Here is a 15,699-nt window from a genome sequence, read left to right as displayed (position 1 = left end):
GGCACCTGACCAGTGAGGGGCAGAGCCTGGATTCGGAGCTGGCCCAGAGCGGACGCTGAATTGCCCAAGGCCACGCAGCTACTGGGGGCAGCGCGGGGCTGAGCCCTGGCCCTGGACTGGGAATGGCACTCCCTTCACGAAGCACCTGATCGCCTGCACGGTGGGCTCTCCCCTCCCCTGGTTGCTCCGCTGGGACCTGAGAACACAACAGAGAAAAGTGACTAGGCCAGAAGAGACCCGAGGCCGCTGCCGCCCACCCAGCCCTGGCACCTCCGTGGTGCCTGCACACCAGGGCAGCAGGGGCACCTCCCTCCCTGACGCTGGTCTCCCCAGCCTGAGACGTCCAGGAAAGGAAGGGACAATGGGGCAATTGATGCAGGCGCCCCGAAAGACAGACTGTTCCAATAAACAGCATTCCGGGCACCGGCCAAGTGCTCGCGTGTGTAGAATGTCAAGGAAAAGCTGAGTAAACGCAGCCGTCTGGCTGGGGCCCTGGCCACTCCTCGAGGTGCTGCAGGCTCAGCTGGGCCCCAGAGGCGGACCCTGGGGGGTGGGGGTGTCAGGGAAGGGGACAGAGGTGAGCGTGGGTGGGACAGGAGTGCCCTGGGACTCCGGCCCCACCCTCTGGCAGCCTCTGGACACACTCAGACATGCAGCCCAAGTCCTGTCCCCACGCCGGCACTGGGGTGGATCCCAGGGTGGCCTCTCTGAGCTCTGCTTCCTCATCTGCAGAGCACCCTCTGCGCCCAAGGCCACGGCGAGGGCCAACGGGGAGGGCTGGATGCTCAGCATCTCCCCCAATTCGGGTCAAAGGAGGCCCCCTCAAGCCCCACCAAGAGCCAGCTCCCGGCCCCCAGCTTGCTGCCCGGTGCCACCCTGCCTCCAAGACCTCCAGGTGACCCACCAAGCACTGGGCCCGAGGGTGAGCGGCCAGCCTGGTCCACCAGAGAGCTGAACTTCCAACCACCCCCAGGGCCCAGGGGGAAGGAGCTGGCGAGGGGGCTCAGGAGCTGCGGTCCACCGGCTGTCTGTTCCATGAGGAGCCTCTCTGGGACTCTCATCTTTTTCTCGGGCGCTGGCGGGGCAGGTCAGGGCCCACGGCCGCCTCACACCCCAGACCAGCCCACAAGGCTGGGGCCAGGGCTCAGCACGTGTGTCCACCCCACAAGGCTCCAGGCAATTAATGCAGCCTTCCTGCTTTATTACTGAATTATTTAGTTTTTCCCACACACCCAGCAGAGCCCTGCCCTCATCAGCCTTCAGTAAAACCCAATGACAGCCCCACCACCACCCCAAGTCTCCCAGGCAGGGGCATAAACGCCCAAACCTTTGCTTGGGCCCACCTCACAACACCCATCGCAGTCCCTCCTGCGGGCCCCCAGGCCTCCCAGCCTCGTCCCGGCCAGTTCCAGGCTCACAGACCTGGGTGCAGACCCCACAGCAGGTCAGCACTGTGTGACTTTGAGCAAGCGACCAGTGTCTCTGAGTCTCCATTTCTCTCTCTGCAGAGACAGATCCTCTCTGCTCCCAGCGGTGGGAGACCAAACGAGGTGGCAGGGACGGGACCCCGTGACGCTGCGCACCTGCACACAGCTGGGAAGCCGTCAGTCTGGTCCCCGCCCAGTGAGCGGCCTCCCCTCCCAGTCCAGTTCCTTGAAGACTAGTGACCACGGTCCCCAAGGTGAGCGATATCCTAACAGCCCTTGAACCACTGTAACTTTCTCAGGGGATCCAGCGTCGGGAGAGGTGGAGAGGGGTGACTGGACAGCTGGAAGCCTCTGGCCTCACCCGGCCGTTCATCCAGGATTTAGTCTCTGCCAAAGATAAACAGGCCCGCCCCCCAGACACCCACCGTCTGCTGAGGAGGAGCTGGGTAAACAGGCTGTGCTGGGTGCGCCTTCCCAGCGCCGGCAGAGTCCAGCTCTGAACAAAGGCCTCTTGGGTGCTGGTAACAACTGAAGCGAAGGCCCGAGTGCCCGGGGGTCCTGCTGGGGTCCTCCCCAGGCACACCTGGCCCCGTCCTGGCTGGAGGCAGGGTGGACCATTTTAAGTCCCCCAGTAAACGATGCTGGGGCTGATTGCCTGCATCATACCTGTGAGTGCAGGCCCAGGCCAGGGACCATCAGCCTGGATGGGGTTGTGTCCGCAGGACAGGCCTGTGACGCAGCGGTCCCCATGGGCAGGGTGGGCTGGTGGGGGTGACAGCCTCTCCCTCTGGGGGACTGCCACGCCCGTGCTGCGGGGAGATGCTGTTCTCGGGGACAAGGAGAGCCCCGCGCTGCAGCTGGATGCCCCCCACACAGCCTGGGCCTCCCACAGGGGCGCCAGGGAAGGGGAGCCCTCAGGGAGATGCCGTGGTGGGCATGCATGAGGCCGGCCTGTCTGCTTCACGTGGGGATGGCCACAGCAGCAAGGCCAGGTGTCGTCTCAGTCCCCAAGGGCTGGAGGCCTGGACGTGCCTGGTGGGCCTCTGCCCCAGGGCATCGCAGGACAGCGGTCAGGATGTCGGCCAGGAGGGGCTCTTGTCTGAAGGTCCAACCACGAGGGACCTGCTTCCAAACGTACATGATTGTCGCTGGGACCAGCTTGTTGGCCACGCTCAGTCCTGCGACACGGACCTGCCCAACACAGCGTTTCCTTCAAAAGCAGGCTGGAAGAGGGACGTCACTGGCGGTCCAGCGGTTAAGAGTCCAGGCTCCCAATGCAGGGGGCATAGGTTTGATTCTTGGTCAGGGAACCAGGATCCCACAGGCCACATAACATGAGCAAAAAACAAAAACATTTAAAAATAAAGAGATAATAAAACTTAAAAAGGAGCTAGGATGAGCAGAGGCAGCGAGCAAGACGGACGCTCAGGCCTTCAGGAGCCCTCACTGTGTGGGCGAGACATCCGTCCAGTCTCTAGGCCAGTCACTCTTGAGAAGCAGCATGCACACGAGCCCCTCAGAGGCAGACACCGGCGGGGCTGCACGGGGTCTGCCCACCAGCGGCGCTCCCGAGCTGAGTTTTGAAGGAGCAGGGGGCTCAGGGAGAGCACAGGGGTCAGCAGGAAGCCAGAGCCGAGGGGCGTCCCCGTGTGTGTCTGTGTGTGTGCACATGCTTGAGCACGTGTGTGTCTGCGTGTGTGTGCACATGCTTGTGCACGTGTGTGCGTGTGTACGTGCAGGTGAGTGCCTGTGTGTGTGTGCGTGCGTGTGTGTGTGAGCTCGCAGGGCTCTGGGCCTCTGGAGAGGGGCCTGGTTAGCAGTGCTGGTGGAGAGTGACCCGGGGCTGTGCCCGCAGATGGCCTGTGCACCCCAAGTGCTGTCCCTTTTACAGGCGCTCTCTCCACACGACTCACAGCGATCCAGGAGGCAGACCATGTCAGCAAGCAGACACGGTCGGGGTTCGCACTCAGGGCTGTGATCAGGGCTCAGGCTTCAGCTGCCGCCCGTACGCCGGCTCGGGTCGGGCTCCAGACCCGGCCCACAGCGCTGCTTCCGCACCAGCCCCTCACCCGTATCCCTCCTGCGCCCCGGCCCCCACCATCCATCTCTGTCTTCTGCGACCACCAGCCTCCTCAAGGAGCACGCCCACACTCCCCGGCTCTCATGAAGCCATGGCACGGCACGGATTCTCCTGAAGAATACGGTGTGATGCCTCTTACATGTGGAGTCTAGAAAATACAACAAACTCGCAAACATGACAGAAAAGGAGCAGACTCGCGGATACAGAGAACGGGAGGAAGTCAGGGCTGACCCAGGGGTAGGCGATGAAGAGGACTGAACTATTATGCATAAAGTAAATAAGCTACAAGGATACACACACAATAAGGAATAGAGCCAATGTTTCATAATAAACTATGAATGGAGCATAACTTTTGAAAATTGTGAGTCACTATATTTTACACCTGAAACGTAATTTTTTAAGAGAATGCACTTCAAAAGTGTACTTCAAGTACTTCAATTTAAAAAAAAAAAAGAAAATTTAAATTAAAAAACAATATTCTCAGAAAGAAACATCCAGAGACACAGAGAGATTCAAATAGGCAAATGTTCTTTGCATCCTTATACACAGAGATAAGCATTAAAGGGCGTGGGGGTTTCCAGCTGAGGAGGGGCTGGATGGCAAACAAACAGCAGTAGAAGCGCTCCCTGTCGCGGTCTCATAGCAGCGGACAACACGTGAGAAATGAAGACACAGAGCACCCACAGTGCGACCCTGCGTGGCGCAAACCAGGTGACAGTTAAGCATCACACACACTTAGAGAGGAGTCAGTGTCGAGGGAAATACAGCGAAAAGCTGACAAAGATGACCCCTGAAAGATGGAAACACCAAGGTGACGTTTGTTTCCTTCTTTATAATTTTCTATCCTTTCACAGTTGCCTCAATGAATGGATGTCTGTAATAAAATAAAGGATTATGTGTAAGAACAGCAGCTTGGCAACAGGCTCTCCCTTGCCTGGAGGAAGAAGCGGGGACCAGGCCAGCGGCCCCAAGTCAGCACCTCCTCTGTGCTTCCTGCCGCACCCGCGCTCTGCACCAACTCACCTTGCTCAGCCCTGGCACCTCTGCCCCGGCCACATCTCCCCTGCATTCCCTGACCTCTGGGAGGCAGAATCAGGGGGGCGGGCTCAGCACTGATGAAGCAGAGGCAGAGTTGACTGGGCAGCCTGGGGACACCCCCTCCTCCCTGCGGCCAGGAGTCTGTGTGTCCTGAGGATGCAGGACGCCCCACTGGCCGGATCGGGGGTGGCAGTGCCCTGGGCCCCTGCCCCGCAGCTCACAGCCCAGGACTCTGTGGGGGCCCTTCCCGGGGCCCTGGGCCAAGGGCAGGCCTGACAGCTGAAATCAGGAAAGCGGGGGGCCAGGCTTCCTGACCCTGGGCAGTGCGGAGGAGGGTGACTGACGGCCTGCGGCATTCTGGGGACACAGAGCTTTCAGTGCTGAAACCAGGGGAGTCCCCGCTCACCCCGGCAGCAGGTGGGCCGCCTGTGGGTCTCAGGAGCAGGCTACGCAGCACAGGGTCCATCAGCAGAGCCCAGGCCTCACCCTCAGGACGGGCCCTGTGCCCAGGTCGTGAGACGGAGCATTCGAGCCAACACAGGACGCGCACTGCCCCGCCCCAGGCCCTTCTGCTGCCCCAGGGGGTCCTGCCCAGGGCTGCCCTGCGAGCTCATGCAGACCCTCCCAAGTGCAGGGGCCCATTGCTGGTCCCCTCCTGGAGTTGGACCCAGTGCTGTGTCAAGGCCTGACTGCAGGGTCCCTCCGCGAGTGCCCTCCACACAGGCCCCCCGATGCCCCTTCTCAGCCCCCAGCCTCTGCTCTCACCCTCTCCACCTGCCTGCGAGCCCCTCTCCCTGGCCACTCGCCCGCTAACCCTACGAGAAGGGCTTGTCTGGCATGGACTCAGGGCACACATCCAGGACCCACCGGTGAGCCGCTGGGACGCCTAGCAGGTCACATAACCTGTTTCTGAATCCACAGCCTCCGTGGCTGGATGACTCCCTTGTGCTGACGTGGGCCCGTGGAGTCAGTCAGCTCAGTCACCGTCGAGATGACGAGGCACCTACCGAGTCCCAGGGACTCAGTGGCGCGCAAGAAGGGCGGGAGTGGCCGTCCCCAGTGGTGACGGGGGGCCATGGCCGAGGAGCAGGGAGGTTCTGAGGCCTGAACAGAGCAGGGAGAGTCCCCAGGGCGGGGGGCAGTGAGGGTACAAGGGCCCCCGCCTGTCCTGTGCAGGGGTCCCAGCTGCGGGCGTGGGGACGGACACAGGAGATGCCTGGCCGTGGAGGGCACACCCCCTGGGAGCCGGGACGTCCTCTGGGCACCAGGGAAGGTTCCAGTCGGGAGGGTGAGCCGCGTCCCAGGCGGTACACTCTGGCAGTTGGGAGGGGCAGCCCAGACTACTGCAGCAAGGTGCACGGCAGGCCAGGGTCTGCCAGGGCCCCTGCACTGGGCCTGGTGGGCACACCGCCAAGGTGCCTCTGCACCCCCAGCTCTGGGAGAGGGCCTCCGGGTCGGGGCACAGTGCCTGCTCCCCCTGCTGCAGACCCCCGCTTCCGGAGGCTCCCGCCTGCCACCCCGAGTCCCCGCCACAGGATGGCTGTCTGAGCCTCCACCCCACCCTGCTCACCTGAACAGAGGCCCCCACCCCCACCTGCAAGAACTCGCCCTGCCTTACTTTCCCACTGATGACTCAGGGGTTGGCAGGGATGAGGCCAGGGCGGCCGGGCAAGCAGAGTGGCGAGGCCCCACCCAGGCCTCCTGTGAGCGAGGTTTTTCCACCCTGTGCCTGTCTGTAGACAGGGCACAGCCGGGCCTCTCAGGGCCCCCGGGGGGCCCTGACCCCGTTCAGCAGTGCAGCTGAGCACTCCCGGGGGTTGGCACGGGGCCCAGGCTCCTCCCCCTCGGCAGAGCATGAGGGTACCCCTGATCCCAGGAGAGGGCCTTCTTCCCCAGCAGACACCCCAGGAACGTCTGAGCCCCACCCGCTCTGGGGTTCCTAGTGCTTCTCCCTTTCCAGACATCCACCAGCTGCTCCAGCATACTCCATGCCAGGACCCACAGCACAAACCTTAGAGGGGCCAGGACCTCCTAGCAAAGGGAGCAGCCCAAGTGGGCTTGGACAGGAACCAAAGGATACTTGGAGCCGACAGGGCGGTGTTCCCCAAAAGCAGAGAGGGCCAAGAGCTGAAGCTCCCCCGACACCGGCCATGCCCCTCACTACTCTGCACAGCCAGCCTTCCAGGATGACCCCCCATCAGCTCTGCTGAGGACACCCCCCACGGCACCTGCCCCTCGAGGGCACAGCGGCCACTGCTCGCCTCCTGGACTCAGCTCAGACCAGGTGCTCTGTCTCCACTCCCCCAGGGCCTGCCTGCAAGAGGCTTGTTTGCCAGACAAGCATGTCCCACACCCTGATCCCATCTGCTCACAAACACACTCCCATTTCTGAGTGTCTGGACACCTCCCTCGGTTTGCTGGAAAAAGCCAGGATCTATCTTAGAAGCTGCTGTTTTACAGTAGAATGAAGCCAAGCCTTTCACATAGCTTGAGTCCAGGACGCAGTGGCAACACCAAGGTCTCTCGCCCTCCACCCACATACAGAGCCGTTGGCCTCCACACTCTCTCCCGAGGCTCAAGGCAGACACCACCGACTGATCACAGCGAGAGCCAGCCCGGGCGGGGGTGCTTATTTGCATCGTGGGCTGGGTGGACAGCCTAATGAGCACAAATGAGGCATCTGTAAAAGTGTCTTTGTACCTTAAGTTCTTATTCAATTGTAAGATGAGGTTCACATATTGGAGAAAAGAGAAGCTGCAGAGGGCTCTGGGGGACGGGGACAAAGGACAGGAGTCGTAACCGGATGGGAGGAGGAGCCTGCGGGGAGCAAGAGGGCTGGAAGCGGCTTCCAGACCCCTGTGGTGGACACTCGGCCTCCCTGCCCCATCGGACTCTGAAGCCGCCACACGGCAACAGGGCAGGCCGGACGTGGGTCAGCCAACGGGCCGTCCCTGTGTCACTCAGGGTAGCGCTGTCTCCACCTCCATTTCTCTGCTGCTGAAACGATTCCTTTTAAACCATCACGTGGAGAAGACTTGTGATGTCAGTGGAGCAGGCCCAAGTGTGTGAGTGACGAAGGGACGAGCCCCACTGGGGAGACACGGCTGCCTCCCAGGAGGACAGCAGAGGCCACAGTGGCCTATGCAGGCCCCAGGGTCCCTCCTCCAGCACCTCTGAGGCTGTGTTCTCTGGATTGCAGGGTCTCTGCCTCCCCAGGCTGGAGATTTCAGGATGGGGTTTACCTTGGGAAAGTGGAGGCAAGGAGAGGGATGTTCCCAATACCAGGTCTTTGTGGGAAAGACTCTCATTCGGAGAACAGCGTGGTCACTGCCCTCTGCAGGGTATCAGATTCTGGGACAGGTGTGAAATGGTAATGGCTGAGCCTCTACCCACCCCACCACCTCCAGGCCTGGCACGGCAGTGCGGGGAAGATGGGCAGGAGGGGGGAAGAAGTGTGCAAAGAGGGGCCTGGAGGGGTGGGGGTCCCGAAAAGGACCCAAGCAGCAGACGACCCCAAGAGTGGGCCTCGGTGAATCCAGAGCTGAGCCTGGGGGGTTCGTCTCGTGGTCCCCAGGCGGGCCTCTCAAGTCCTAAGATGGTGGCTCAGCGATCCCGGGGGCCGCCCTCCTGCAGGCACAGCACCAAGCCTGGGTCGGACAGTCTGCAGAGTAGACAGTAGGGCCGCAGCGGGTCGGGGCTTTGCTGGAGCTCAGAGGCTGGGCCTGGGACAGGCACGTCCTGAGAGCCTGAGCGCCCGGGGCCGAATCCTCATCCTCAGCTCTCCGTGGCTGTCCCCCTCCTTGCTGGCTCCCGCTGACCCGTGACTCCAACGCCTCCTCCACGGGGGTGTCCGCAGCCGCAGCCTCGCCACTCGGAGCACAGTCAGGAGCACAGTCACGCTCCGAGAGCCGATGGGGGCCCAGAAGCTGGAGAGGAAGCACAGCCATCAGGGCGGAAGCAGGTGTGGTGGGGAGCGTGTCCACAGGAGCTGTTTGTGCAGAGTCCCCGGACCTGCTCCCGCATTTCAGAACACCCACCTGTGACCCCCGCAGGGAGCTGCTCCCTCCGGGTCCCTGAGGCCAGGGGCAAAAGAGATCCAGCTCAAAGGCCCGGGGTCTGCCTGTCAGCCAGCAGCTCGGGGCCCCCCACTGCATAGGGCTCCCCACCGCAGTGAGAGGCCATCAATGGGTGGGCTGGGCTCGGGGGGCGGGGGGTAACGTCAGTTTCCTTCCTGAAAGACAAACTAGACCCTTCCTCCTGGGTGGGTGAGCCAGGGCTTCTGGTTCCGCCCTGGTCCCTGCCCCGCTTTCCTGACCACAGGCCTGCCCCCTGCCCCTGCCCTACGGCCCACAGAAGATCACGGCATCACAGACAACAGACTGTGGCCCGAGCCACCCACCGCCAGGGCCCAGCCCTTCCTCCAGGCCCCTTCTCTGCCCAGCCCACATGCTGGACACCAGGGGCAGGTGGACAGGCCCACCTCCCCTGGCTGGAGTGGCCTGCCTGGAAACCTCCTAAATCTCCTGGATTCCCAAACAGCTCGGCCTTAGGGGGGGGTCCCAGGTCCAGCCCAGCCCCCGCCCCAAAGTCCCACCTGGGGATTACTGGCTTCTTGGTTCCCGTCCCAACCCTGAGCACCCTGCCGCTGAGGGAGTCTTCCTGCCACAATTCCACGCTCCAACTCGAGGGCGACAGTCATCCCAGCAGAAAGTGGGGGCAAGCCCAGCCCTCTCTGCCCCACCCCCACCCCGCTCCCTCAGCCCAGGAGCCCCGCCCTGGCAGGGGTGGAGGCCCCGCGGCCTGTCCGCCAGCCTCCTCCCGGAGTCAGGCCAGAGCCAGCCTCGGGAGGCTGCCGGCCCACCCTCCTCTCGGACACGGAGGTCACAGTCAGCCCGCCAGCGCCCGGGGGAGGCCGGCGTTCAGCTCCAGGCTGGACTCCTGGGCGTTCCCCCAGGTTTCTCCCTTCCCGCTGGCCCTCGGACGGCCCAGCCTGGAGGGGGCTCAAAGGTTGGGGCCCCCATTTCCTCCGGCGGGGAAAGAGGCGACAGGAGGGCCAGACAGGAGGGGGGCTCGGACCCGGGAGCTCACCTGGCACGACCTCGGGCAGGCCAGGCGCGCCCCCGCGCTCTAGGACACCAGCGCCCCGGCCCCGAGGCTCTGCCGGGCGCGCACGGTCTGGATGGCCTGCTGGTTCTTGAACTTGACCAGGCCGAGGGTGATCTGCGCGTTCCAGCCCGGGTCCTCCGGGGGGCAGCGGAAGTCGATCTCGCCGCCGCCCTCGGTCACCAGCGTGAAGTAGGTGTGGCGGCCGGTGCTTTCCACGCACTCCACGGCCTTGATGCGGGCGAAGCTGAGCTCCTTGGGCCGGCCGCCCGCGCCCTTGGCCTCGAAGAGCTGTAGCCCGCGCTCGGTGAGCACGCAGCGCTTGCGTTTCCACTGCTGCAGCAGCCCGCCGCTGCGCTTCTCCAGCACGCCCTCCCGGAGCACGGCCGCCGTCATGGGAGCGCGCGGTGCCGCGGCCAGGCCGCGCTGCGCCCCGCCGGCTCTCCCCGCCGCCAGGCCGGCGCGCCTGGTGCCTGTCGGGCCCCGCCTCGGCCCTGGCCGCCGCGCCGCGCCGCGCCGCCCCGGCCCCGGGCTCCAGAGCCCCCGAGCCCGGCAGCCCGCTCGCCCGCTCCTTCCTGGGCCGTCTGCGCGCCGGGCGGCAGCTCGCGGGATGTGCCCTCACATGTCCGGTGCCCGCCCCTTGCCTCCTGCGCCGCCGCGCATTCCAGCGCGCCCGGCCCGCCCGGGGGCGGGGCGCGGTCACCCTGCGGGTTTGGGGCGTGGGGCGGGGGTGGGCGGGGGCGGAGACCGAGGGGGCTGCTGTCCCACCGCTCGGGCCTTCGGGCCTTTAGTCCACCGCTCCCGGGGACCTCCAGGCCTTGGACTCGGGGCGTGGGAAGAGGAAGGAAGGGTTGTCGTCTAGACTAGAGGCCTAGCCGCTTGGGAGGGGCCTGTTTCGTGGTCTCCCACCGGCACGGCTGAGTCTCGCCGGGGGTGGGGGGGTTGCCAGACAGCTGCTGGAGCTTCCCAGGCCACGGGAACCCTGCCCCAGCTACTGACCCTCCTCCTCGCTTGGCCAGTTGCCCCTTGGCATTGCGCAATCAGAAAAATGAAGACGGTCCTGGGGTTTGGGCGGGGTGGGGGGGGGTGGGCAAGGGGGGGATCAGGCTAAGCTGGGTTCCTCCCGCCTTGGGCAGATTTCTCCGTGTGGGGGCCCCAGACAGGCTGCCCACAGCGGTCTCTGCTTGGATGGCCCACCCTCCCGCGCCCGCCTCCATCCCCATGTGGTTTAGGAGGCAGGAGCCTGAGGCCCCTCAGCCTCCCCTCCCGGGGGAGGAGGAAGGACCGGGTCTGCACCCGACCTGGGACCGCCCCTGACAGAGCTGCGCTCCGCCCACTTAGACCTGGGCCTGGGGGAGCCAGGCCTGGCCGACGGGGCCAGTTGCCTCTTCTCCGAGGTTCAGGTCACCGTTGGCCACCCCCCCCCCATACTCAGCTGAAGGCTCCCCTCTCTCTGCCGCCTGGAGAGCCTCCCGCGGACACCACCTTTGCGGTTGCTTCTCAGCCCTGTCCAGCTCTGCGACCCCAACTCCTCCCCTTGGCTGTGTCCTGCCCACTTTCATTATCTTTCAATTTCCTCATCTGTCAAGCAGGAGGGTTAACTGGCTTTGATCTCCGGGAACTCTAATGAGCAAGATAACATCTGTGACAGCACAGGAAGGAGGCTCAAGAAATATTCCAGGGAATTCCCTGGCGGCCCAGTCCTTAGGACTCCAGGGTTTCACTGCTGTGGGGCCTCTGTCAGGGAATTAAGATTCCGCAAGGTGCATGCTGCTGCTGCTGCTGCTAAGTCGCTTCAGTCATGTCGGACTCTGTGCGACCCCATAGACGGCAGCCCACTAGGCTCCTCCGCCCATGGGATTTTCCAGGCAAGAGTACTGGAGTGGGGTGCCATTGCCTGCATGGTGCTGCCCAAAAAAATTAATTGAAAAAAAGTCATTACTCCTTCCCCGACTTTTACTGACTTCAAAAGAAGATGGGAACCCTGAGACTAGTCTAGGCTCTCCCGGGTCATCATGCTACCCTATGTTGGCCCGTTCCCCCAGGACTTCCCGTCTCTTAAGAGCCTGTTCATACATACCCTTGTTAGCAGTGGATCATTATGGGAATAGCAGTAGGCAGCAACGATGCTGTGCCCACATCTTGTGTTTGCACCCTTCTGCCCAGTGACACGGAGCCTAACGGGAACAGAGCGTGTCCAGGGGAGGGGGGCACCCCCCCAGCATCCAGGTCAGGGCTGTCAGTTCCCACCCACAGCTCTGCAGCCCACAGGAGACGTGCCCGCACACGCCCACATGCGCATGTGGGCCAGCTAGCCCCCAACCCTCCCAGAGAGGGCGTGGTTGGCCGTGAGAGAAGAGAGGCCATCAAGACTGGTAATGTTTGAGGCGGCAGAGGGGGGAGCTCAAGTGAGGGCCTTGGCCGGCCTTAGGGAGCCCAGGTCTCAGCCTGTCTGCCGGCCACACCCTCCTGGGGCTCCCAGGCCCCGCCCAGGCCCTGACCCCGGTCCTGCATAGGCGTCTCCTGGGGGCGCCCGCCAGGACGGCTGAGACCTGCATAATCTAGAATCGTGAGCTAGCTCCAGACCAGCTCTGCTCCAGCTGGTTTCTGTCGGTCACCCCTCCCTCTCCAGGCCTGGGACACACTGGTGCTCTCTCCAGACCCAGGGGATTTCACAAACGTGCGGGCTTTAAATGTTTGCAGAGCACCCTCACATGTGTTTGAGTCTCTTGACCGATGAGATCAGAGGCGGAGCAACCTAGATGAAGTCACACAGCTTCTAAATGACAAAACTGGGCGAGACTCTGGTGGCTGAGAGGACCACCCCTGTGTCGGCATCTGGGGACACAGCTTTCCTTTTAGGTGGGAACTAGCCACCCCCACTCTCCTCTTCAGCTGACTGGGTGGAGAAGCGCCAGGCCTTTGGACACAGGAGTGTGGGCTGGAAAAAGACAGGAGCACTGGGGTAAAGGGAGGGCCACAGGAGGGAACTCAGCAGGGTGTCCCCTCTCATGGAAACGGCAGGTCATTGGCAGCTAAGCCTCGGTTCCCAGCCCACAGCTCCCGGGGGCCTGCGTAGATCCTCAGGACCTGGGAGTCCCGCCCTCCAGGTCTGTCAGGGATGAGGAGAGATGGCTCACTAAATCTTTCCCCAGAGCTGATCTCTGCTGGTGGCCCCATCTGGGAGAGGTTCAGACCCCAGCTGGATTACTTGAGCCTCTGACGGCTCCAGAGGGGCAAAGGGCTAGTGCTGACAGCCCCTGCCTGCCAGAGCATCTGGACCCCGCCCCCGGGAACAGCACCCCAGGGAACACAGCCCTGGGCACAGCGCTGGCGCTCAGCTGCTGGGGCCTGGCCGGGGCCTGGCTGGGTCCTGGTCGCACTCCCTCAGTTCTGTACCTGACCCGACGCAGGACTGCTGCACAGAACGTCCCCGTGTGCCAGCCTTCTACCCTCCGTAGGCACCCACTCCCCCAGGGAAGCTGGTCTGCTCCCTTCGTCCATCCGTCTGCAGCAGCTGCAATGGGCTGGACTACAAAACGGTCCCGGGACCAGTGCCCTAGAGATGCCCTGAGCTGCAGGCATCCAGTCCACTCCAGGGGACTGCCTGGAATGGAATGGAAAGGAAGATGGGACGAGGTGGGCTGGAGGCAAGAGCAGGGCCAGAGAGGAACCGGGAGTAAAATCTCTGCTGTTTTCTACAGTATTTACTTAATCTTATTGTAAATTCACTTTAGTGCTCATTGATCATGAGGCTCAGTCCATAGAACAAGCACTGATGATTAATTTATTTACAAAGAAGATGTGTATTAACGCCGGACAAACTTAGACTGAAGGGAGCGCAAGTCACCCCTTTGCTCATAACTCTTCAGAGCCTGCGGCCTGTGACGCAGCCCGGGGAGCTGCCCCTCTCAGCTCGCAGACCTCCCCACCAGCCCTCCCCCGGGGCCATGGCTCCTCTCCACCTGGACTGCGGGGGGGGCCCCCCACCAGCATCTCGGGGTTTGTCTCCTCCCCTCACACAGCTCTGTACTCAGGCAGCACCTTCTCTGGGAGGTTGTCCCACCACCCTGCTGAAACCTCCCCACACAGTCCCACTCACACACACAGAGTCACACTCACAGACACAAAGGCACACAGTCACACACACACAAACACAGTCACACACACAGACACAGTCACACACACAGTCACAAAGACACACATTCATTCTCTCTCCCTCACACACACACACACACACACACACACACACACACTGTGTCTCCTTCCCTGCCTGATTTCCCTCTGAAAGTCTTGATGTTTTCCTTACTTACTATCCACCCCCTCTATTAGAATGCAGGCCCCATGCCAGCCGGGAATTTCGTGTGTTTTCTTGACCCTGTGGACCCAGCACCCAGCATGTCATCTGGCACACAGTAGGGCCTCAGTGCGTAGCTGCTGAGTGACTGGATAAAACGGAAATGGAACCAACAAAAATTGGAAGGAAGAAAGATAACAGAAGAATTTCCCATTCTTTCATTATCCGGAGTCAGTAAACACTACCTACAGTAAATGAACTGATAAAGCGAGGTCCAGGTATATTATTTAAAATGACAGTAACAGCCCCTAGATGGTCACAGGGGAGATCAGAGCAGTCTGTAGTAGTGGATACGTGACCCCTGAGACAAGTCTGTTCCCTCTCTAACCTCAGCCTCCGGTGTCCGGCGTTGTCTGGGAGGATGCGCTGTCGTCCTTCTGGAGAGACGGCAGGAGCGAGTCTTCTCCCCCACAGTCTCCTCCGCAGTCCCAGGACGCGGAGGAAGGTGGGTCACCTCACAGCCGGGTCCCCCCAAGCCCACCCGTCTGGGGACACCCCCAGCTGGCCTCTCCCAGAGACGTCCCCCGACTGCTCACACCCCTTTGATGGAGAGCGCCTTGTTCTGGAGCTTTGGGGTTTCCTTGCATCCGTTTTTCTAAAGGGCAACGTAAGAAAAAAGAAACCAGATCAAGGCCTCCAGTCTCCACGGATCTGGGTTTTATGGGCAGCATTGCAACAACCCTCAGGAGGGCCGCGGCCTGCAGCTGGCCCGCCTGGACTTGCTCTGGGCCGGTCGCTCTCCGTGGAAATCCCCTCCCACGCTCACCCTTTAATCGCTTTCCAGCCCAGTGACTTTCCTGATTCACCCAGGCTCCCTCGTCTGGAGAGCGCCCACTGCCCCTCTCCCGTCTGGGCTTGACGCCTCTGATCCCTGCTCGGGTCGGCGGAGGCTGCCCTCGGGCGTCAGGCCCCGGCCTGCTGGGTCACCTCTCCCACGTAGCTGTGGTGTCTGGGTGCCCCTGCCGGAGGAGCCCGGAGCAGCTCTCCCTTGGGGCCTCGGGTCCAGGCGACCCCATCAGAAGCCTGGCTGCTGCCCAGGGACCAGAGGCCGCAGCCAGCCTGCCGGCACCACTGGGCAGACTCGGGCACGTCGCCTGCTTCTAGCTGTGTTTTTAATTGCCTTTTCACAATGCTAATGGATCTGAAGTGTGAGCAACACTTGAATGCACGGCTGCTGTAGAAAATTCAAGACAGAGACTTCCTTGTCCAGTGGTTAGGGCTTCACCTTCCTGTGTGGAGGGTGTGGTTGGATGATCCCTGGTTGGGGAACTGAGATCCCACATGACTTGTGGCTAAAAAACCAAACCCAAAACAAAAGCAATATTGTAACAAATTCAATTAAGACTTAAAAAATGGTCCACAACAACCAACAAAAAAAAGTTTAAGACAAGAAAGTATCTTCTTCCACCCTCCAGGCCCCCAACCCCGGAAACAAGAGCCGCTCAGCTTGGTCTTGGCTCACACACATTTGCACCCAGAAGAGGGAGGGGCAGGGGTCATGGACAGGGGACCATGTGCGGGGTCTGCCCAGGGACTGAAAATCCCTGTCCCGCCCTGGCACTTTCTGCACTGGCAGGTAGCTCTTCTGTCTCCTCCTAAAGGGCAGCCGATTCATGGACTTGAAATGGGTGGGGGTGATGGAGGGGAAGGGAGCCAGGTCCTAGGAGCTCCTCCTGCGTGAGAGGACTGTTTTC

The 15,699-nt window shown here is 62.1% G+C and overlaps 1 protein-coding gene across 1 annotated transcript; it reads right to left on the bottom strand.

Moving 5' to 3' along the window:
- Positions 1 to 7,234: 7,234 nt before the first annotated feature.
- PHLDA3 (pleckstrin homology like domain family A member 3) lies at positions 7,235 to 10,296 on the bottom strand. The gene is made up of 2 exons (XM_070768825.1): positions 9,634 to 10,296; positions 7,235 to 8,471 (listed from the first exon to the last, which is right to left on the bottom strand). Exon 1 carries the CDS (start codon positions 10,042 to 10,044, stop codon positions 9,673 to 9,675), a length of 372 nt encoding a protein of 123 aa, XP_070624926.1. The 5' UTR covers positions 10,045 to 10,296; the 3' UTR covers positions 7,235 to 8,471; positions 9,634 to 9,672.
- Positions 10,297 to 15,699: the final 5,403 nt, after the last annotated feature.

This window comes from Bos indicus, chromosome 16 (assembly GCF_029378745.1).
Source record: "Bos indicus isolate NIAB-ARS_2022 breed Sahiwal x Tharparkar chromosome 16, NIAB-ARS_B.indTharparkar_mat_pri_1.0, whole genome shotgun sequence".
In the NCBI taxonomy this organism is placed as follows: domain Eukaryota; kingdom Metazoa; phylum Chordata; class Mammalia; order Artiodactyla; family Bovidae; genus Bos; species Bos indicus.
The sequence above is the reverse complement of the archived record's forward strand: the minus strand, read 5'-3'. Positions and strand labels throughout refer to the sequence as shown.